This window comes from Mastigoproctus giganteus, chromosome 2, assembly GCF_048544385.1.
Source record: "Mastigoproctus giganteus isolate SK-2022 chromosome 2, ASM4854438v1, whole genome shotgun sequence".
In the NCBI taxonomy this organism is placed as follows: Eukaryota; Metazoa; Arthropoda; class Arachnida; order Uropygi; family Thelyphonidae; genus Mastigoproctus; species Mastigoproctus giganteus.
In genome coordinates this window covers 217,556,879-217,581,633 of record NC_143576.1, presented here as the reverse complement: position 1 = coordinate 217,581,633, position 24,755 = coordinate 217,556,879, and the positions used below count along the sequence as shown (strand labels likewise).

The following is a 24,755-nucleotide window of genomic DNA, read 5'->3' as shown; positions in this document are numbered from 1 at the left end:
TCAAAACATAATTTTGATATCACATACTTGAATTTCAGGAACATTTTTGATAATGTTGCACATAAAAGACTGCTGTACAAACTGAAACAGTGTGGCATTAAGGGCAAGTTACTGCTATGGATAAAGGAATGGTTGAGTGGCAGAAAACAGAGTTGTTATCAATGAATGCTGTTCTTCATGAATTGATGTTATTAGTGGAGTTCTCCAAGGTTCAGTGCTGGGCCCAGGGGCATATTCAGGAGTGGGCAGAGGGGGAATATAGTTCCCCATAACCAAAATTTTAAAATTAAAGAAAAGAATGCAGTAGGCATTCTAAAAAAAACCTCAAAAGCCTGGTCGCCATGCCCTCCCTTATGGTGATACCTGAACCTGGTCTCTGTGACCTCCCTTATGGTGATACCTGGATACACCACTGGCTGGGCCCATTGTTTTTTAACATTTATTAATGATATTAATTAGCATTAGTAGAGGCACATGATGCAAGAAAGCAAGCTTATACAACATCAGCCAATAAAAATAAAAATAACCCTTCCCATTTCACTGATCCATTCATTCCAAATGTTTGTCTAGTTCTGGCTTGAATTTATTTAAGCTATCAGCTTCTACAACAGATGGAAGTGTGTTCCAGCAATCAACTAACCGATGGCTAAAGGCGAACTTCTGCACATCTATTCTACAACTGTCTTCCCTCAGTTTGAATCTATGCCCAATCAGGTTTGTAATCTAAGTAAGAGGAAGAATCCCATCAGCATTAAGCCTGCTCAATCCATTCGAGGCCTTGTACACCTCAATCAGATCGCCTCGCAGGTGCCTCTGGAAGCTGCAGTTTAGAGATCTTAAGCCTTTCTTCATAAGAGCACCCCTTTGTTCCCTTCACCAGTCTTGTTGGCCTTCTCTGTACTATAGCAACTCTACATCCTTCCAAAAATGAGGCTTCGAGACCTGTATGCAGTACTCAAGGTGTGGCCTTATACAAGTGGATAATCACCTCCTTATCCCTGCTCACAAAATTCCTGTATATTATTGAAGATCCCATGACCTACTCTGGCAGGCTGTCAGCACTGCTCAGAAAACTTCATATTTGACTGCACGATTACCTAAAGGTCTCTTTCATTCTCCACTATCCTAAGTGTAACACCACACAGATGGTACATTTCTCTGGGGTTACTGCTATCCATATGCAGTACTTTACATTTCTCAGCCCATTTACCCAACTTTTCCAGATCCTATTGCAGCAGCATACTCTCATTACTGTTATTAACAACCCTGCCAACCTTTGTATCATCTGCAAACTTTGACATTAAGCTTGATATACCATCATCAGTATCACTGATAAATATACAAAACAACAGTGGGACCAACACCATACCATGAGGGACACCACTAATAACATTAGTCCATGTAGAGCAGTACCCATGGGACCACCACTCTGTCTTCTCCACTCAACCATTGTTTTATCCTTTGTAGCAACGTGGCTTAATGTCATACTGCTCCAATTTGTACAGTAGTCTTCCATGTGCAACAGTATCAAAAGCCTTTCTAAGATCCAAATATATGATATCAAAGTTATTCCCTTCATCCAGTTTCTTTGAGACCACATCATAGTATCCAATCAAATTGGTCAGACAAGACTTCCCATTGACAAACCCATGCTGTGTCTGAATTATTGCTGCAGTCTTATCTAAATGATCCTGCAATGCTTCTTTAACCAATGACTCCATTATTTTCTCTGGAGCAGAAGTCAAACTAACAGATCTGTAATTACTTCTGTCACCCATTAATCCCCCTTTGTGAATTTGAGATACATTTGCACATCTCCAGTCCATAGGGACCTCCCCTGAGTCCAAGGATGCTCTCATAATTATGGCTAAGGGTTTGCTTACGTCCTTTGCTGCCTCCTTTAATATAACTGGATAGATCCTATCCACCCCAAGTGCCTTTCTTATATTTAACTTCAACAATTTCTCCTCCAATTTGCTCTCAGTTATTACAAAATCATTTAACTCCATGTTAATTAGATAAACATTTGGCTCTCTCCTCCTTGAATAACCCCTCATGTGTGGATGTAGATGCAAAATACTCATTTAGTTTTGCAGCTATCTGAGAATGATCTACAGTCAAACCATATTGATATCAAGTGGACCAATCTGATTCATCCCCTTCCTTTTGGAGTTTATATAAGTAAAGAAGTCTTTGCTGTTTTTCTTTGCGCCTTTGCCAAAGATATTTCATAATCTGGCTTTGCTTGCCTAACCTCTTTTGTGACTTGATTACAGACTAGCTTGTATCTGCCTTAGCCTTCTGTGTCGCCTGACAATTTATGTGCATCCCATGCATTTTTCCTTTCTGCCACGAGTCTCATTAGTTCATCTGACGTCCATTTGGGCCTAAACCTAGAGCAGTATTTCTTGTTGGAACAAAAAGCCTCCAAAATTGGCTTCCAAAATTACTTATAACAGCAAATTATAAATGTTTTCCATTTAGAATTTGCTGTTGGTAACATCATCAGTTGGTCCCACTGTATAGAACCACAAAAATCCTGAGACCACTGTAGTCGCTTTTACAAAACCCATCCGTTTACCCCTAATGGTAGTTACATCTTTAAGTAAATCCCATATCAGTACACTGTGATCACCGCCTTCTAGTGGTTCCTTTATCTGTAAATTCTTAATGTATTAATATGGTCTGATTATCTGATGTGATTATCAGCAGTGATATTGATCACTGCTGATAATTAGATCATGAGTGTTACTCCCTCTTGTTGCCTCTCTAACATGCTGCTGTAGAAAACAGTCATCCAATAAATCCACAAAAGCCACGCTAGTGTGTGAGTGATCACGCCACAAGTTCCATTCTGTATCTGGGAAGTTAAAATCCTTAATTATAAGACACTCTGATTTACAGGCCCACTCTATTTCTCTGTATAACTGTTCATTGTACTCATCAGTGTCATTAGACCTATAACAAACTCCTACCCTCATTTTTGCTTTCCCAGTGCTTATGTAACACCAAACTAACTCAACATTGCACTGTCCATCTATGTCAACTGGATGTGCTTCCTTACATTTTATGCATTTTCTTAACTAACAGCATAATCCCTCCTCCCTTCCTATCCTGTCTCTCCTTTCTGTACACATTGTACTCCCCAAATTCTAGTTCTACATCCCTTATATCTGAGTGACACCATGTCTCTGATATCCGAACTGTATCCACCTTGGATGTCTTAGCCAGCACTTGAAATTCATTAAATTTATTTACTATACTCCTAGCATTGGTGTACATGCAAGTATACATGCACCCGTTCTTACTCTTAGTTACTCTAATACAGCCCATGTATTTACTTGTTTCATGACTCCCAGCATTTTATTTCAATTAAAAATAAACCATTTCGTTCACTTTATGTCAAACAGGTTCTGTTTGACATAAGATAAAGTGAGTACTTTCATAATAACCCACTTTCACAATCACACACTTTCATAATAACCTTTGATAATTTTGAAGGTGGTTGTTAGTAAACAGTCTTTAAAGAATAAGTAACTTGCACACCACCTGCTAGGGTACTAGAGATACAACTCTGCCTTTGTTCCATATAGGTGATAATGCCTAACTTATACACAGTTTTGCATTGGAATCATCAAAACTCAAATGCTTGTTCAAGTAATTTGTCTTTTTCAATTCAGAATTCCTCACAAATAGCAGTGTCAATTTTTTTTGGAAGAGTAAGAATAATGGAAAGATCTGCCATGTATACACAAACCCCAGGGGCTCACATCTGGTGAGTATGGACTTGGCACACCCAGGGTCCCAAGCTGGATATCATCATTCTTCTCTTTCTTGGTGATTCCCTTCTACTTTTGACTCTCTCTCTCTCTCTCAGGGCAACTCGGGAACTTTTTTTTTCCTGGTGCAGCATAAGCCTCAGGCTTCCTTGTACCATATGGCTATTAATAATAATAATTCTGTTAAGATGATGAAGAGATTGCAAAAATGAAAAAGCCCAGAAATGCATGTTGAGACTATCTCTTTCTAGTTCAGAGTTTATCAGAAACTTAAATTTTTTTTTACATTTTCACCTTTACTTTGATTCATTATATCCATATGTCTGTTTCAAGTTGGTTTCGGCCAGAAAATCGTGATTCTTTTAATTCCATATGTATATATTTACCTTCTAGCCTTAGCAGTATTAAGAATAAACAAAAAATTTATTTATTTATTCTTATTTCAGCACAGGTGAATTTACCAGCAGACCTTCAAGACAGACCTTCTCTTTCTGGTGGAAATCTTAATTCAACATATTATTTGAGGCAAATGCATTTCCACTGGGGCCATAACAATTTCAGAGGTTCTGAACATACTGTGGAAGGATCAACTTTTCCCATGGAGGTAAGTAAATCTTGTGTAAAAAAACTGCTTAAAAACATTGATCTTGGACAAATGGAATTTAACTTTGTTTTAATATTAATAGTGGCAAATAACACAAGGAAACAAGCTTAAACAGTATCAGCCAAAAAAAAAAAAAAATTCTACTCACCTCGCCCATCATCCCTCTAGTTTTTCCTTGACTTTATTCAAATCACTCACTTCCACAACAACAGATGGAAGTTTGTTCCAACAATCAACCACCTGCTGGCTGAAGGCAAACTTCCACACATGTCCTGCAACTATAATTCTTTCACAAATTGAATTTATGTCCCCTCATATGTGTAGTCTCAGCACGATGAAGAATGCTATTAACATTGACTGTACTCAATCCATTCAAAGCCTTAACCACCTCAGTCAGGTCACCTTGCAGATGCCTAGTCTCCAGACACTGCAATTTGCAGAACTGAAGTCTTTCTTAATAAGTGCATGCTTTTGTTCACTGCTCTTCTCTGCACCCATTACAGCAGACCTACATCGTTCCTAAAATGAGACCTCTATACCTGTGTATGGTACTCGAGATGTGGCCTAGCCATGGCCTTGTACAAAGGGATAAAACACCTCCTTATTACACCCATTTACTCGCTCCAAATGTTAGTCTAGTTCTACCTTGAATCTATTTAAGCTATCAACTTTTACAACGACAGATGGAAGTTTGTTCTAGCATTTAAATATCCACTGGCTAAAGGCAAACTTCCGCACATGCATCCTAGAACTGTCCTTCCTCAATTTGAATTTATGCCCTCCCAGGCGATTATTTTGAGCAAGAGGAAGAGTCCCATCAGCATTGAACATGCTTAAACCATTCAAAGCTTTATACACCTCAATGAGATCACCTCGCAGGGGCCTAGTCTCCAGACACTGTAATTTGCAAAACTTAAGCCTTTCTTTGTAAGAGCAACTCTTTGTTCCATTCACTAATCTTGTTGATCTTCTTTGTACTCCTTCAAACAGCTCTACATCATTCTTAAAATGAGGCCTCCAAACTTGCATGCAGTACTCAAGGTGTGGCCTGATCATTGCCTTATACAAGGGGATAATCACCTCCTTATCTTGCTAGAAAAATTCCAGTATATCATTGACAAGACACCATGAGCGACTCTTGCAGACCGTCTGCATTGCTCAGAAATCTTCATATCTGCCTGCACAATTACCCCCAGGTCCTTTTCACTCTCTACCACTGTCAGTGTAGTACCACACAGTTGATACGTTACTCTGGGGTTACTGCTTCCATATGCAGTACTTTCCATTTGTCAATATTAGACATCAGTATCCGCCTCTCAGCCCATCTGCTCAACTTTTCTAGATCCTGTTGCAGTAGCGTACTGTCATTAGTGTCATTAACGACCCTGCCGACCTTCTTATCGTCTGAAAACTTTGACATTAAGCCTGATTTACCATCATCAATATCATTAATGACTACAGAATACAACAATGGATCCTGGGGGGCTCCACTAATAACATTAGTCCACGAAGAGCAGTGTCCATTGATTACCACTCTCTTCTCCCACTCCACCATCCCTTTATCCATAGCAGCAATTTTCCTCCAATGCCACACTGCTCCAATTGGTGCAGCAGTCTTCCATGTGCAACAGTATCAAAAGATCCAAATATATGATATCAAAATTATTCTTTGCCTCCAATTTCTTTGTAACTACATCATAGTACCAATCAAATTGGTCAGACAAGACTTCCCCTTAACAAACCCATGCTGTGTCTGAGCTATAACTGAAGTTTTGTCTATATGATCCTGCAATGCTTTTTTAACCAGTGCCTCCATTAATTTCCTTGGAACAGAAGTTAAACTAACAGATCTGTAATTACCTGTGTAGGCACCTCCGTAGCCAGGTGGGAAGGACCAGCAGTGCATAGCACATGCTTTTTGATTAGACCGGGGTTCGAGCCCATCACCACCAAATACGGAGGATGCGGAAAGGTCAGGGAATGACCACCACATATTCCGGAGCAATATGGCCTTAGTTGCTAATGCTCCTAAAAACCAAATAACAAACATTACCTGTGTATCCCTTTGATCCTCCTTTGTGGATTGGGGTCACATTTGCACATCTCCAGTCCATGGGTACCTCCCCTGAGTCCAAGGAAGCTCTCATAATTATAGCTAAGGGTTTGCTTACTTGTTTTGCTGCGTCCTTTAATATAACTGGATAGATTCTAACCACCCAAGGTGCCTTTCTTATGTTTATCTTTAACAGTTTCTCCTCCACTTTACTCTGAGTTATTACAAGATTATCTAGATTACTGCCAGAGTTTAATACACCTCTGGTATTCCCCTGCCTGAATAACTCCTCATGTGTGAATGTAGATGCAAAATACTCATTTATTTTGTTAGCTACATGAGCAGGATCATCAACACTTGAACCATCATTATCAAGTGGACCAATCTGATTCATCCCCTTCCTTCTAGAGTTACATAAGTAAAGAACTCTTTGCTGTTTTTCTTTGCATCCTTTGCCAAAGATTTCTCATAATCTGCCTTTGCCTGCCTAACCTCCTTTGTGACATGGTTACAGACCAGCTTATATCTATCATAGGCTTTTGTGTCACCTGTTAATTCTGTTAATTTATATATATCCCATGCATTTTTCTTCTCTGCCACATGTATAATTAGTTCATCTGACATCCATTTAGGCCTAAATCTTGAACAATATTTCTTAGTTGGTATGAAAAGCCTAGTAGCTTCCAAGATTAATTCTTTGAATGCTTCTCATTTTGAATTTACTGTTGGTAACATCATCAGTTGGTCCCACCATATAGAATTTAAATACTGTCTCAGACCTCCTAGTCGCCTTTACAAAAGTGAAAACCTGATGGTAGTTACCTCTTTGAGTAAATCCCACTTCAGCACACTGTGATCACTGCCACCTAGTGGTTCCTTTATCTGCAGATTCTTAATGCATGAAGAATCACTACTGATAATCAGATCAAGAATATTACTCCCTCTAGTTGCCTCCCATACATGCTGCTGTAGAAAACAATCATCCAATAAATTCACAAAAGCCTTACTAATAAAGTAAAGAACTCTTTGCTGTTTTTCTTTGTATCCTTTGCCAAAGATTTCTTAATAACCTTTTTCCATTGACTAGAAATCCTATCCATAGTTTTGCCAGTGATAGCACATTGCATTCCACTTCACATTTTAAGAAACCTTGCCCTGCTCAATCAGCTTCAACTTCTCTAATATTTGCTACCAATTCCTTAAAAGCCATTTTCCAGGTAATTCTCCAGTGGGGCAAAGAAAACTTAGTTGATTTCAATCCTTCTAAAACCCAGTCTTGTCTTATATCTCGCAAAAAGGATTCTTCTGTTCCTATGCTTATCTTTGCTGATACTCCAATTTCTAGGCAAAATGATATGTCTTTTGGGGATTACTCTGACTTCTAATCTCTCTTGGCACAAGCACATTACAAATATTGCTTCCTCTGCATCTAAAAAACTTGGTTTTCTCTTTCTCTCTCGGCATTACTTTTCTTCCAAACAGCTGTTCACTCTCTACAAATCGCAAATCCACCCTACCATGGAATATTGTTCCCACATCTGGGGCAGTGCCCCCAAAACCTCTCTCAGGCTTCTAGATTCCATTCAGAAGAGGGCAGTTAGGTTAATTAATGACTCCTATCTAACACTCTCCACTTGCTATCTCATAAACTTACTGTTTCTGCTGCATGCCTTTTCTACAGATACTTCCATGGGCACTGCTCTTCTGAATTGGCTTCTATAATCCCTGCTCTCTCTTTCAAAACAGTCCGAACACGTGCCGCCACCAGCCAACATCCATTTACTGTCCAACTTCAAACTCACAGAACCCAACTTTTCATCTTCTTTGTTTATTCATTCAACTGCCGTTTTTCTGGAACAACCTTCCTTCATAAGTATTTCCTGAAAATTATAATTTACAGAAGTTCAAGTCTAATATCAACAAATATCTTCTTTCATTTTCTCAACCTCCAACCTAAGTACAGTACTAAGTACTATAGGTTCTAATACCTCTCGTGTTTGTGGTTTTCATAAAAAAAAAAAAAAAAAAAAAACCTCAGGGGCTCACATCTGGTGAGTATGGATTTGACACACCCAGGGTCCTGAGCTGGATATCATCATTCTTCTCTTTCTTGGTGATTTCCTTCTACTTCTGACTTTTTCTCTCTCTCTCGCAACTCAGAAATTTTTTTTTTTTGACTGGTGCACCAAAAGCCTCAGGCTTCCTTGCACTAATACGGCTAATAATAATAACTCACAACATTTATTCACACTAACATCGAATTACCGTCTACTTGAATGTGGTGTGTCTATATACATGTCAAGCGGTAAGTTTGTCCACTAGCGAGAGGGGTGACTGTTGTGTTGCCCAGGAACCAGGTATCACCTGACTTCTGTTCTTTCAGTGTACAGCTCAATTGAAAATTGCTCTTTTCAGTTGGGCTTTAGTCTGCTCACAGCACATCAGCAGCATTACCTCCATAATAGATAAAGGCATGGGCTGCACCATATTGGGGAATTTAAAAGTGTTAGTTGGATTTGTTTATCTTTAATGCTATGTATGTCTTCATTTTTTAAAAATATTGTCTTGGATAGGACAGCACACGGTCCTTTTGCTTTTTTAGTATTTTAGGGATTTTTATCTTGTTTCTTCAGTCCCCTTCCCTCTCAATACCTCATGTTCTCCAATATAATTCTCCTGTTTTTGCTTATTTAGTCATTCCAATTCCAAATTTTGAGTCTGTGTTTTACAACTTTTCTCATTCTGCTTCCAGTTTGGGTTGACATATGTCTTTAGACTTTCAAATGTTGATTCCTTGCATTATCCTGACTGCAGATAGACCAACTTGTGAGTATCTATGCAGTTTGCTTTCTGTTGTGAGTTTTGTTCTCTTTCTCTCTAAGTTGTTTCAAGTTTTAGTAGGTATCTTCATTATTTAGTATCTGGGCATCCATGGCCAATTTGCTTTCTCACAAGCAGGCACTGTCATAAATATGACTGTTTAGAATCTACAATGGCCAAAGCCACTCTGATGAAGAAGTTACTATGTTCCTCTGTTTTTTATTTTGTTAGCGTTTTCTCATTTTCTGGTTGAAGTTGAGGATCAACATTTGCCTTTAGATGTGCATGTGTTTGAAGGCCCATATTCTGGTTGCATTTGTATCACCTCACGTGAAGTTCTATGCAGTTATAGTTCCTGTTATGAATATCACCTTTCACTTTCATACTATTGTTATTTGTTTTTTATTTTTTCTCTTTAGCCTTTTTTTTTGTTTGGTTTGATCAGGCTGTTCAATTACAGTATGATTGAAGGCAGCTGTAGTATCTCACAAACATCATCCTTTGCAGGTTTCAGAAAAAATGCCATGTGGTTATAAAAGTGTTAGCTGGAATTGTTAACATTTTGCATATTTTTATCAGAAATAATCTGCATCAGGAAGCAGATTATGTTAAAATGCAGCACTGTATGTACAAGATTACCATTTTTTTCACAACCTTGTGAAGCCTGACACTGTTATATTAAGAAATAAAACGTTTACAATACTGAAACTTCATGTGTGTTTATATATGATAAGCTGTCTCTTCTAAAAAGGTTAAATGTCCACTGTAATCTGAAAAACAAATGTCCTGTATAATAACTTGCTGTAAATTTAGTAGATAAAGATAGTTGAAGTACAAAGTGTTAGGCATGTATTTAAAAGAACATTTAAACAGTTACTTAGAAATATTCAAAAATATAGGTTTTCAGCTCTCAAAAAAACAAGCACTGTAGAAGTCTGATCAAAAGTGAAGCACATAGACTGAAGCAGACAAGTCTGTGCTTCACTTTGATCATTTTTGTTATAATATTCACAATCACTAGGATATTCAAATTAATACTGAGATTAAAAGCAAATTAAAAAAAAACATGGAATATGTTTTTATAGGTCAGCTTGGTAGGATGCCAAAGCAAATGAGTTGCAGTTCTGGGTAAAAAATTCCTGTTTTCCACTGTAACATGTTTAAACATGTTACAGTGGAGGACAGGAAGGCCCATATTTATTTTTGCTGCTCTGCTGTTCTATTTTTCTATCTAGTGAGTGAAAATTTTGAACTGGCTAGTAAGCACTTACAAAAAAATTTAAAAAACTTAACTGCTGATATTTAAACAGGAAAATACAATTTAAGTCATATCACATTGCTTCCTATTGGATGCAGATTTTTTTTTTTTTTTTATATTTGGGATATTCGTGTCTGATGCTTTTCTGTAGTAGAATGAAACAGACTATGATTTACTCAGTTTTGCATAACTGTTATTTTTTGGGGAAGTTTTAGTAGGCAAATAATATAAGGAAGCAAGCTTATAAAGCATCAGTCAAAAATGAATTTTGATAATTTGATGATTAATTTATCCCTATTTTGTGTTACAATTGTTGGGAGATAACAGCAAGAAGGGAGAGAACACATAAGCCAGAGGCTTTTTAGGGGGAGGGGGTGTTCCCTTTGAAAAAGATAACAATAACACCAGATACACCATGAATCAGACATATTTCTACATTCCATTACAGAGACTTCAAAAACCAACCACATATGTCATGTGGTTAACAACAGTACTTATAATTACATTGTGAGTACTTTTACAATAAGAAGTATGAAAGAAAAAAAATTATGAAATAATTGCCTACAGTGTTACAAGCTTTTTGACAGCTATTCCTTCAATTTGTTTACATAATTTCCAAACTGGTATGCATTGTGGAATGCAAAGTTCAGGAGTTGAGTGGAAGGTGATTTAGATCAGACATCCCTGGTGATGTGTTCAGTTAGGAGCTTCTTGAACCGGTTTAGTTAAATGGCATATTTTTAATATTTTCAGGAAGATTATTCCAGGTTTTTGTGCCTCTGTATTTTATATTTTTCTGGCCTATGGCTTTTCTAAAAAGCAGTACCTTCAGGTTCGCTTCATTTCTTAAATTATATGTTATTTCTTCTTCTTCTATTGTTATAAAAAAGGAGCTGAAGAGTGGAGGAAAGTTTGGTGTTTTCAAAGCATTGTAGACAAAGACCGCCTCAGCTTTTTGTATCAGTTGGTAGATGCTTAAGAGTATTGCTTCCTTGGCGCCTCCGTAGCCAGGTGGGCAGCAGTGCGTAGCACACGCTTCTTGATTAGACCGGGGTTCGAGCCCGTGCCCACCAAATATGGAGGATGCGGAAAGGTCAGGGAATGACCACCGCATATCCCCCGAGCAATATGGCCTTAGTTACTAATGCTCCTAAAAACCAAATAACAAATAACAACGACGTCTTGCTTCCTTATATCTCGAAGTCACCAATGCATTCCAGGGAACTTCTAAAATTGAACAAATACATCGATTGACAATTGAATTGATTCTTGCAAGGTTATCTTGACTGGATGTACCCCATGAGATGATTCCATATATGAGGTGAGGCTGTATTAAGGAAAGGAATACTAGTCTATGAAGGGAAGGAGATACCCAGGCAGAGGCTCGGGTGAGTATTCCTGCTAGTGATGAAGTCTTCTTTCATAAGGTGATCATTTGTTTATTCCAACTCAGCTTATCATCTAGCCAGATTCCTAGAAACTTGGTATCATTCACCCTTTTGAGTTGTTTTCCTTTGTATGTTATTTCGAAATCAATATTTAATGGTTTATTTTTCATCCTAAACACCATATATTTGGATTTTTCTGAATTTAGTCTTAAGGATCTTCTCGGTATCAGTTTTTTTTTTTTTTTTTTTTAACACTTCATAGTATAGAAATCTGAGATTTCTTGGAGAAAGAAATTTCAATAGTGCTATTAACTGGCTTTTGCTACTGTAGTGATCTGAAAATCAGAATGGTGATGTTATATTGTGTATCCAGAGTTGGCTTAGCTTAATTATTATTATCTAAACATGCAAAATAAATATACACAAAATAAAATTTCCAGATAAGTGTTGAAGGTGCTGCACTGTATTGCTAGATGGAATATTACTTTCATCATTGTTTGGTTACCAATAGAAAGTTGTTGTAAGAGAAAAGAAGGGAAGATTGGGAGGAATGGGGGCAACATTATAAAGATGACAACTGGAACAGTCATTATTAGATAATTGGTGACTGAGAAAAGGCATGCCACTCTGTTCTTTTGCACCATGCTGATTGCAGACATCTAACCCCAAGGGCTCACATCTGGTGAGTATGGGCTTTGGCACACCCAGGGTCCTGAGCTGGATATCATCATTCTTCTCTTTCTTAGTGATTCCCTTCTACTTCTCTCTCTCTCTCAGGGTAACTTGGAATTTTTTGGCTGGTGCAGCATAAGCCTAAGGCTTCCTTGCACCACATAGCTAATAATAATAATAATCATATATAGTGAAAACAAAATGTACATATGGGAGTAGTAGTAATTTCAAAGCAATGGTCAGAATTACTTTGAAATTAATTTTCTAAATAAGGATTTTATATTGATGTGTTTATGTGCTAAAAAGAATTGTTTATTGTTCTAGGAATGAATTTATTAAATTTTTTGAATGATTAAATCTAATATTTTATTTTTTAGATCCATATGGTGCACACTAATGCAAATGGTGATATAGCTGCAGTGGCCATATTTTGTAAGGTAAGCAATTTTTGCTTTTTTACATTGTGTTATTTGAGTAGTTGGTAAATGGGTCTTCATTTGGATTTTTAAGTCTCCTATTGTACCAGTGGGAGACTTAATGAAATAATACAATTGGCAACTGAATGAAATAATACATATATAAACATAGAGGATATTACTGAAAAAAATATAAGTAATGACAATTTTTTAATATTTTTAATATCTTAATTTTTTTTTTTTTTTCTTTTTGAGATTTTATTTTTTATAATAACCCTGCTCTACTAGTCTACCATAGAGTCAAGCCAGGAAAAAATTTAATATTTAAAAAGCATTTATTATTATTATTATTATTATTATTACTAGCCATATGGTGCAAGGAAGCCTGAGGCTTATGCTGCACCAGCTAAAAAAAAATTTTCCAAGTTACCCTGAAGAGAGAGAGAGAAGTAGAAGGAATCACCAAGAAAGAGAAGAATGATGATATCCAGCTCAGGACCCTGGGTGTGCCAAGCCCATACTCACCAGATGTGAGCCCCTGGGGTTAAATTATCTATATAGTTTCCAGTGTTTTTGGAAGAAAAAATCACTCTAGGTGGTATACATTAACCAAAATCCTACTTGCAAAGGGATTGTCAGCTGTGGTCCTCAAGTGGCACTCATGCATGCTGCACATTTGAATCTGTATACTGACACAAAAAATGCATGATCTATTGTTAATGTAGGATAGTATATTAGCTACCGTGAAACACTTTCAATGAAGATTTAAAATCCTCTGGCCACTAGACAGCTGTACTGATAAAAATAAACTTATAGGAAAGCTCTTTATTTCATAGTTATGATATCGGCTTGTAATGGAGCCTAGAATTATACATTTATTTGTTAGCTAGAGCCCAATACTGGTTCTAGGTAGGTGAATGAGGTACAGTTCACCTGATCCCATGCAGATGAACAAAACATGAACAAAACATGGATATACTGGGATGCCAACCTTTTTCTGGGGTTCTGCATCTGGCCCCACACTAGCTTCATAAACTATATCTGTGGTTCTACGAAATCACCAGCTATTTTTTAAACACATTATATATCAAATATTTGCACCAAACCAGAAATGCACCAAACCAAAACAGATTATTTTTGGTTTTTGAAATACACAATAATTGGTTCATCATTTTCCGAAAACTTTGTGAGAAATTCTTTATTCTAGTAATTTTTGGTATTGTAACATATCCTATTAGATGGATAATGCCAGCTTTTTGCAGTCAAAGGTAACTAACTACAGTGTGCATTAGTGGACTGATATAAACTTTTAGAAGGTGTATCAGTTTTACTTCAGGTTTTCTGGAATTTATCAATTGACTGACTGACTCAATATGATGTTTAAAACAGTACTGTAAGAATTAAAGATTTATATTGAGTATGGTTCCATAAATTTTTTTTTATAGGTATTCACCGTGTTAAAAATTATGTTAAGCATGGAGTTATATAAGTAGTCAGTAAAGAATTAATTGCACCTTGCCTGAAAATGAATGGATGATTACTCTTTCAGTGTAACCAGATTTCTTGTTGATTAATTTACAAAATTAATAAACAAAAAATCTGGGACTTCTAATATTGTATTAGATCATTAGATGCCTTGAGAGTTTTTATGATAATAATAACAATATTTCTTGTTTATTTGCTTTTTAATTTCATTACTTCATTTCACAGGTGTGCAAAACAAAATCTTTTAAAGCACTGAAACCTGTTACTGACAACCTTGAAAACATAATCGATGCAGGTACTTCAGTAACAATCTCGGGTTTGAATTTTAAAGCATTACTACCCAAGAAACTTGTCTCATTCTTCTCTTATTCGGGTTCTCTAACAACTCCTCCTTGTTCAGAGAATGTATCTTGGACGCTGCTTGAGAATCCAGTTTGTATCAGCAAAAAACAGGTATGCATAATCTTTATGTATGTATATAATTTCACAAGAGTTTCTGAGTTGTGTGGCATAACTAGGCATGGATATCCATTATTTCTAAGAGAAAAACAGTACCTTTCTACAGAAAGTGCTGGGTGGGAGAGAAAGCATCCATAGTGTTGTAAATTATTTACAAAATTAATAAACGGCAGCAGCAATTGTTGATCTCTGTAAGTGCCATACTACCCAGAGATTCTTTCAAGTCATCCATTTGTATCTGAAGAAATATTCCATTGATAATTTACAGTAAAAGTCCAGTTATTCCAGAATTCACCCATCCAGAAAGTTCATGCAGCTGGCATATTTTAAAAGACACATTAAAAAAAAAGGACAATTTTACCACTTGCCTATTTAGTATAGCAAAGAGGCTGTAAATTAAATAATTAAACATTACAAAAATGCATTAAATAAAAACAATAACGTTTAACAAGGTAACAATTTATATTAAAATTATTTTGAAGAAAAATTTTTAGTGAGTTAAAATACTGTATTTCATTACTATTACTAGTCATATAGTGCAAGGAAGCCTGAGGCTTATGCTGCACCAGCTAAAATAAATTTGAGAGAGAGAGAGAAAGAGACTTTTAATCAAAAGTGATTATCAGAGGCACTAATGAACTTATATGTACTACATACTTTTGGGGTCTATTCACCAAGTCACTACCAGTTAGATGCCAGGCAACTGTATTTATACAGTAACGTAATATCTATAACTCATCCATCTTTCATAATATCCAAAAACATATATATATATATATCAGAAAGTGATAAAAAATGTAGAAGTGTTATGTTTATCTTAAAACAGAAAAAGTCAAAATTGTAATGTACTTTTGAAGGAGTATGATTTTGGATTTTCAACAGCTTATAAGACAATTAATTTAGGTCTTATGATATAAGACCTAAATTGATGTGGTATATTTTCAATAATAAGACGTTCAGTAGAATTTCATAAATCTGGCATCCTTGGGACCCATCACCTTCTGGATTTGGATATTTGAAAATTCTGTTTTTTTTTTTAAGGTTATGCATATAACTTTCAAATTCAGGGGTATTTCACATGTTTATTAGAAAATGCAGTAGCCCTGATTCCTATAATTTCTACAGAACAATAGTCACCAGTGTGCCACTGGGTAACATACTTACGTAAGAAATAATGGTCGTGGGTTGTAATTCTGACTCTGGTATGGATGTTGTGGCCCTCATGGGTAGCACAGTTGGTGGGATCGCCATTCTCCCCACACTGGGTAGAAAAGACCTGAGTGTGCATCCCGTCAATGATGGGAGGAATTTTATGGTCTTTTTCACAACGTGGCTGAATTAGTCGATCTCAGGTGAGGGTATTGTGGTTTTTTCTCCCAGAAACTCGGGCTTTGCATTCAGCAAACAGAAAATCGACCTCAGAACACACACAATTTACAGAGAATATACATGGAACATGTCTTTAGTTGTCGATGCTTCTAAAACCCAATAACAATAAAAATGGCTGTTGTGATTGTCCAATATTTTTTAATGTGAAGTATAAATAATGTGATCAGCAATCATATCACCTTAAAAACTAAATACAGGCTACTCTACATAAAATGCTTTACTGTGAACTATGTATATTGAATATCTTGCAGAATGAATGATTTTATGTTAGAATACATTGTACCAATGAAATGGCGCCTCCGTAGCCAGGTGGGCAGGAGCAGCAGTGCGCAGCACACACTTCTTGATTAGACAGGGGTTTGAGCCTGTGACCACCAAATACAGAAGATGCAGAAAGGTCAGGAAATAACCACCTCATACCCCTGGAGCAATATGTCCTTAGTTGCTAATGCTCCTAAAAACAACAAATAACAATAACAACAACCAATGAAATATAGACTAGGAAATATGTAAAACAAAAAAAATAATAATGGTAATTAGTGATTGGAAATTATTAGTGGAATATAATGCATAAATCTGGCATTTGTGGTACTTTTTTTTTTTTTTTTTTTGAAGTCTGGCTAGTGTATTTTCTATCAGCCCTCATACAGTTGACTACCCTCAGAGAATTTTTTAAAAAGTACCACAGCAGAACTTTAAAAATTCTGGATTTTTGAAGTTATGCTGTATTTTAAAATTAAGACCAAAGGAAATAAAGTATATTGTATGTATTGGTGTGAATAAGAAGTTTAACTTCTTGTTCTTTTCTTGTTAACAGGAGAGACTGCTTCTACAGGGATGGGATACACTTAAATAGAAAGGGTGCAAGAATATTTGCTGATGCTATCGAGGCAGTGTTAGGTGGGTCAGAAAACTGCTGGATTGGGGGATACACGGACTAATAGACTAACAGTAGCTGCTGGCAGAGGTGAAAGTGATTCTTGCACTGCTTCTATTGGAATGAGCAGCAGCCTAGAAAACAAGATGCAGGGTATTTCAGAGTCTGCTGGGAGTCATTGCAGTACAAGTAAACACATGGGTTGTGTTAGGGTAGCTAAGAATAGGAACAGATGCATGTATACTTGCATATACACCAATGCTAGGAATTTGGTAAATAAATTTGATGAATTTGAGGTGTTGGTCAAAACATCAAAGGCAGATATTGTTGGGATATCAGAGACAGGGTGTCACACAGATATAAGGAATGCAGAACTGGAATTTGGGGAGTACATTGTGTACAGAAAGGATAGACAGGATAAGAAGGGAGGAGGGGTATTGCTATTAGTTAAGAAACACATAAAATCCAAGGAAGTGAAGCCAGTCAACATCACTGGACAGTGCAGTGTCAAGTCAGTTTGGTGTGACGTAAGCATTGGGAGATCAAAATTGACAGTAGGAGTATGTTATAAGCCTAATGACTCTGATGAGAGTAATAAGAAACTGTATAGGGAAATAGAGTGGGCCAGTAAATCAGAGAGTCTTATAATGGGGGATTTTAATTTCCCAGATATTGACTGGAATTTGTGGGTTGATCACTCACACACTAGCAAGGCTTTTGTGGATTTATTGAATGATTGTTTTCTACATCAGCATGTTCGGGAGGGAACTAGAGGGAGTAGTACTCTTGATCTGATTATCAGTAGTGATTCTTCATGCATTAAGAATCTGCAGATAAAGGAACCACTAGGTGGTAGTGATCACAGTGTGCTGCAGTGGGATTTACTCAAAGAGGTAATTACCATCAGAGGTAAAGGGAAGGGTTTTTGCTCTTCGTAAAGGCGACTACGATGGCCTGAGACAGTATTTAAATTCTATACATTGGGACCAACTGATGATATTGCCAACACCAAATTCAAAATGGGAAGCATTCAAAGAATTTATCTTGGAAGCAACTAGAATTTATCTTGGAAGCAACTAGAATTTATCTTGGAAGCAACTAGAATTTACATACCAACTAAGAAATATTGTTCAAGGTCTAGGCCTAAAGGGATGTCAGATGAACTAATGAGACAAGTGGCAGAGAAGAAAAATGCATGGGATACATATAAATTAATGGGTGACATGGAAGCCTATGATAGATATAAGCTGATCTGTAACCAAGTCACAAAGGAGATTATGCAAGCAAAGGCAGACTATAAGAAATCCTTGGCAAAGGATGCAAAGAAAAACAGAAAAGAGTTCTTTACCTATGTAAACTCTAGAAGGAAAGGAATGAATCAGATTGCTCCACTGGATATTGATGGTTCAACTGTTGATGATCCTGCTCAGGTGGCTAACAAACTAAACGAGTATTTTGCATCTACATTCACACATGAGGAGTTATTCAGGAAGGGGAATGCCAGAGGTGAAGTAAACTCTGGCAGTGAGCTGGATGATTTTGTAATAACTGTGAGGAAAGTGGAGGAGAAATTGTTTAGGATAAACATAAAAAAGGCACTCGGGGTGGATGGGATCTGTCAAGTTATATTAAAGGAGGCAGCAAAGGAAGTAAGCAAACCCTTAGCCATAATTATGAGAGCTTCTTTGGACTCAGGGGATATATCCATAGATTGGAGATGTGCAAATGTGACCCCAAATCACAAAGGAGGATCAAATTCTGACACAAGTAATTATAGACCTGTGAGTTTGACTTCTGTTCCAAGAAAATTAATGGAAGCACTGGTTAAAGGAGCACTGCAGGATCATCTAGACAACACTTCAGTTATAGCTTGGACACAGCATGGTTTTGTTAAGGGAAAGTCTTGCCTGACCAATTTGATTGGATACTATGATGCAGTCACAAAAGAACTGGATGCAGGGAATAACTTTGATATTATATATTTGGATCTTAGAAAGGCTTTTGATACTGTTGCACATGGAAGACTGCTGCACAAATTGGAGCAAATTTCTGTATTTATAAATGTTATTGATGATGGTATATCAAGCTTAATGTCCAAGTTTGCAGACAATACAAAGGTTGGCAGGGTTGTTAAGGACACTACTGACAGTATGCTGCTGCAACAAGATCTGGAAAGGTTGAGTAGATGGACTGAGAGGTGGCAAATGAAGTTTAACATTGACAAATGTAAAGTACTACATATGGGAGACAGTAACCCCAGAGGGGTTACTGTTTCCCATATGTAGTACTTTACATTTGGCTGCAAGATTAGCTCATGGTGTCTTGTTAATGATATATAGAAATTTTTCTAGCAAGGATAAGAAGGTGATTATTCCCTTGTATAAGGCAATGGTCAGGCCACACCTTGAGTACTGTATACAGGTCTGGAGGCCTCATTTCAAGAAGGATGTAGAGCTGCTGGAACATGTACAGAGAAGGGCAACAAAATTAGTGAATGGAACAAAGTGTTGCTCTTACGAAGAAAGGCTTAAGTTTTGCAAATTACAGTGTCTGGAGACTAGGCACTGGCAATGAGATCTGATAGAGGTGTATAAAGCCTTGAATGGTTTGAGTATGCTCAATGCTGATGGGATTCTTCCTCTTGTTCAGAATAATCACCTGAGAGGACATAAATTCAAATTGAAGAAAGTCAGATGTAGGATAGATGTGCGGAAATTTGCCTTTAGCCAGCAGGTAGTTGGTTGGTTGGTGGAACAGACTTCCATCCCTTGTTGTGGAAGTTGATAGTCTAAATAAATTTAAGGCTCATCTGGACAGGTATTTTGAACGAACAGAAGGGTGAAATGGGAGTAGGGTTTTTTTTTTTTTTTTGGCTGACGCTGCATTAGCTTGCTTTCTTGCATCATATGCCTCTACTAATGCTAATTTTACATTATTACATTTCATTGTACAGCGTAGGCACCTATAAAAGCTGGTTAGATGAGAATTACTGTTACGGTGTAGGTGTAGTCAGTAGTGAGCTGTGAATATTTTAACAATGGGCTCACACTTTTGCTGACTTTCTGATGTGAAACATATTTGGGGGGGGGGGGTAGCTAACGAGTAAATCTGATCAGTCACGGAAGTGGTGTCATCTGAGGCATCTGCCAGAGGCGCTTCCCACGCTCAGACCACTAGTCCATGCGGAGCACTCACTAGTAGTATGATTAGAGCACGTGACGCATTTTTCGTGACCTGTACGATATCTAGAGTTCTAATTTGCAATTTTTGAATAGTGTGACATCACAATCATACTTCCTTCAATTAGTACTGCAGTGAGTATGATTGGAAGTATTTGTCATATGACTGCAACAATACAAAGATTTGTCAGCAATTTCTTATTTCATCTCGCAATTTCGCATACGCAGCTGTTCAGCTAACATTCCATTGTTAGGTGCCCCTACATTTAGATACATTGCAGTAGGAAGTATACGTCTCTTACTTTAGTTATCATAAATCCATTCTGTATTGTCTTCCAGAAATTATGGAAATTTGTGAATCATCAGTAAAATATTTAAAATACAAAATCTCCTTTATTTCATAATCAATATATACAAATCAAAATATCTAAAAAAAACCCAAACCATATTTCACATAAAATCATCTACGTACTTGGCAGATGCGCGACTTTTTTATACTTTTTTTTACAACTAGGGAAATATAATGGATACATTTTTTTCATGATAAAATTTTAATATTGTGAATAAAAAATAACATGAAAATATTTCCCATATCACAAATAACGAATTATCACAAAACATTCTAGAATATAAAACAAATATTACATAAAACAACAACTGTTCTAGAAAAGGTACACAAAAATCACAGATTACATGAAAAAAATTATTACACAAATATTCATGAAAAATTTATTTTAAAAATTGCCATATGCAATTTACTTCTTAATATTAATATTTGTTTTTGATCTTCTTTGCTCTGTAGCTGAGCTATTATTACGGAGGAATGATTTGACATAACGATCTGGATCAAATTGAAGCAATGGTTTTCCATTTAGATGTATGGTCATCATTATCTGCAATATATTTAATTGTCACAATATTATTCATTCATTTATTCACACAATATTATTCATTCATTTATTCGCACAATATTATTCATTCATTTATTCGCACAATATTATTCATTCATTTATTCGCACAATATTATTCATTATGTTGAAAGCTCACTCAGCTTCAGCACTGCTAATCGCAATGGTTTCAAAGATATTTCTGGCTTTCTTAGCTGAAAAGCGAATTTCACTCGATTTTAAAGACATTATCTTCGACAAAATCTCTAAAATCATTAATTTTTATTTTATATTTTATCAGAAAACAAATTTCTTCTTCAGTTTTCACCATCTTGCCACCGAGACGAAAGTTCTTTCATATTCCACGATTTCCGGTAGCATATGTTTAAAATTTATTTCAATGGCATCATTATTTTCTTTATTTAATTTAAAATCACTCTGTTGCATTAATAACATATCCTTTAAGAATAAAACAATGCATTTAATAACTTGTCACGAGGCAGTTTTACTGTTCTTACTTTTGATTTTGATTCCTTCAAATTCTTTTCACTTCAACATGCTCTCAATTTTAGCTTCATAATTTCCTTCAAAATTTTTCAAATTAGCAATAACATTGATAGTTCGAATAATTAATTTATCTGCTTTTACCATAGTGAATCTATAAAGCTTCTGAAAGGTAAGAGAGCAGGATGTTGATCATTAGTGCTAAATGGTTAAGAAATTCCAGATTTAAAAGCCGATTTAATAATCCAGAATATTTAACTTTTGATTCAAAATGTTTGCACAGTACAGGATAATTCCCTTAACCTGCAATTACCGTCAGCAAGCTACGAGCTGCTCATCATAGCCCGAACACACGACCGATCTTTATAGTTTCCACATCAAGTTCTTTAGCAATCATCTTTAATTCGCGGTGGTTTTTTTGGAGATTGTTGATATCCCAGAGTACTACTCTGTGGGCGATATAATGCATACAGTGTTTTTTTTTTTTTTTTAATTATTGCCCCTACGCCATTATATTTTAGAACATTTTCTACACAGTAAAAGCTTCGACGGAATTTCAAAATCTGCCAACATTTCATTTTCGTAAAGTTTATATAATATCTTAGTTGCCTTAATCCCCCCTATGTTGCTACTATCACTAGTTCTTCGAATATTGTGCAAAATGTTGGATATTCAGCTACTGTGACCATGTAAACATAGACAGGAGAAATTTACTTCTCCATAAAACATACACCTGTTTCTCAGAGTAAAGGGGACCACAACACAGCTTGACCATAGACTATTATTCATGTCGGGAATCTTCTTAATCCTCTGATTGGCTATGGAAAGCATATTGGCTTGTGCGACTTCTTGGTATGGGACTGCATAGGTTTTACGGACACCACTAACATTGTGAAACGGTACCTTTCAATCTTAATTCACACTTTCTAATTACCTAAATTGCCTAAAGGCCAGAGGGGAGAACAATGCATACAAAGTTGCCTCTTCTAACGGTTCGTTACATGGAAATTTTCTTTGTTCAATGGAAACTTCTGTATTTTAAATGTAATTACCAAGAGGAAATTAAAAAATTAAATCAAAAATGAAGCAATTTTAAAATACATAACTGATCGAATGCCCATTAAAATACTGGGAATGGGGTTCCGCTCGCCCCACCGTAGTTCCTGCGCTGGATACTCAATAATTGCATCCAGGATTTCATTTGTAAAATAAATGATCGTCCCAACAATGGGCTCACAAATTTTCATGGAAAAGAACAATGGGCCCTTGCAAGCCCATGAGAGCCCACTATAGCTCACTACTGGGAGTAGTGTAAGCATAAGTGTTACAACACTTATGCTTACACTATAAGAGTAACTCTTACAGTGTAACACTTGGAAAATTCATTCAGCTGGCATCCCCAAATCTCCACAGATGTTGAATAACTGGGCTTTTGCTGTAATTTTTAATGTTATAAAACCAGTAAGATTTGAATATTTCTACTCTTTAATTGCTAATGAAGAAGCTTCATTGCTTTATTAGCATTAGTAGAGGCATTTGATGCCAGAAATCAAGCTTATGCAGCATCAGCCAAAAAAAAAAAAAAAACACTTCCACTTCACCCCTCTTGTTCGTTCGAAATACCTGTCCAGCTGAGCCTTAAACTTATTTAGGCTATCAACTTCCACGACAAGAGATGGAAGTCTGTTCCACCAACCAACCACCCGCTGTCTAAAGGCAAATTTCTGCACATCTATCCTACATCTGTCTTTCCTCAATTTGAATTTATGCCCTCTCAGGTGTTTATTCTGAGCAATAGGAAGAATCCCATCAGCATTGAGCATGCTCAAACCATTCAAGGCTTTATACACCTCTATCAGATCACCTCGCTGGTGCCTAGTCTCCAGACACTGTAATTTGCACAACTTAAGCCTTTCTTCATAAGAGCACCCCTTTGTTCCATTCACTAATCTTGTTGCCCTTCTCTGTAATCATTCCAGCTGCTCTACATCCTTCTTGAAATGAGACCTCCAGACCTGTATACAGTGCACTAGGTGTGGCCTGACCATTGCCTTATACAAGGGAATAATCACCTCCATATCCCTGCTAGAAAAATTCCTATATATCATTGACAATACACCATGAGCTACTCTTGCAGCCCGTCTGCACTGTCAGATAACTTCATATCTACCTGCACAATTACCCCCAGGTCCTTTTCATTCTCTACCACTGTCAGTGTAGTACCACAGAGTTGATATGTTGCTCTGGGGTTGCTGTTTCCCATATGTAGTACTTTACATTTGCCAGTGTTAAACTTCATTGCCACCTCTCAACTCCTCATCTGCTCAACCTTTCCAGATCCTGTTGCAGCAGTATAGTGTCAGTAGGTCCTTGACAACCCTGCCAACCTTCGTATCATCTGCAAACTTGGACATTAAGCTTAATATACCATCATCAATATCATTTATAAATACAGAAAACAATAATGGACCCAACACTGAACCCTGAGGGACTCCACTAATAACATTAGTCCACGATGCGCAGTGTCCATTCATTACCACCCTCTGTCATCTCCCCCTCAACCACCCCTTTATCCATGGCAGCAATTTGCCTCCAATGCCACACTGCTCCAATTTGTGCAGCAGTCTTCCATGTGCAACAGTATCAAAGGTCTTTCTAAGATCCAAGTATATAATATCAAAGTTATTCCCTGCATCCAGTTCTTTTGTGACTGCATCATAGTATCCAATCAAATTGGTCAGGCAAGACTTCCCCTTAACAAAACCATGCTCTGTCCGAGCTATAACTGAAGTCTTGTCTAGATGATCCTGCAGTGGTTCTTTAACCAGTGCCTATATTAATTTTCCTGGAACAGACGTTAAACTCCCAGGTCTATAATTACTTGGGTCAGCCTTTGATCCTCCTTTGTGAATTGTAATCACATTTGCACATCTCCAGTCTGTGGGTACCTCCCCTGAGTCCAAGGAAGCTCTCATAATTATGGAT

At 36.8% G+C, this 24,755-nt stretch overlaps 1 protein-coding gene across 1 annotated transcript in view; it reads left to right on the top strand.

The window, feature by feature from the left end:
* Positions 1 to 24,755, top strand: part of LOC150090096 (uncharacterized) — a 141,346-nt gene that overhangs the window by 23,689 nt on the left and 92,902 nt on the right. Inside the window, exons 4-6 of the mRNA XM_090390173.1 lie at positions 4,226 to 4,383; positions 12,952 to 13,011; positions 14,701 to 14,928. Coding sequence (XP_090246299.1) covers positions 4,226 to 4,383; positions 12,952 to 13,011; positions 14,701 to 14,928 — 446 coding nt within the window. The remainder of the gene's footprint in view (positions 1 to 4,225; positions 4,384 to 12,951; positions 13,012 to 14,700; positions 14,929 to 24,755) is intronic.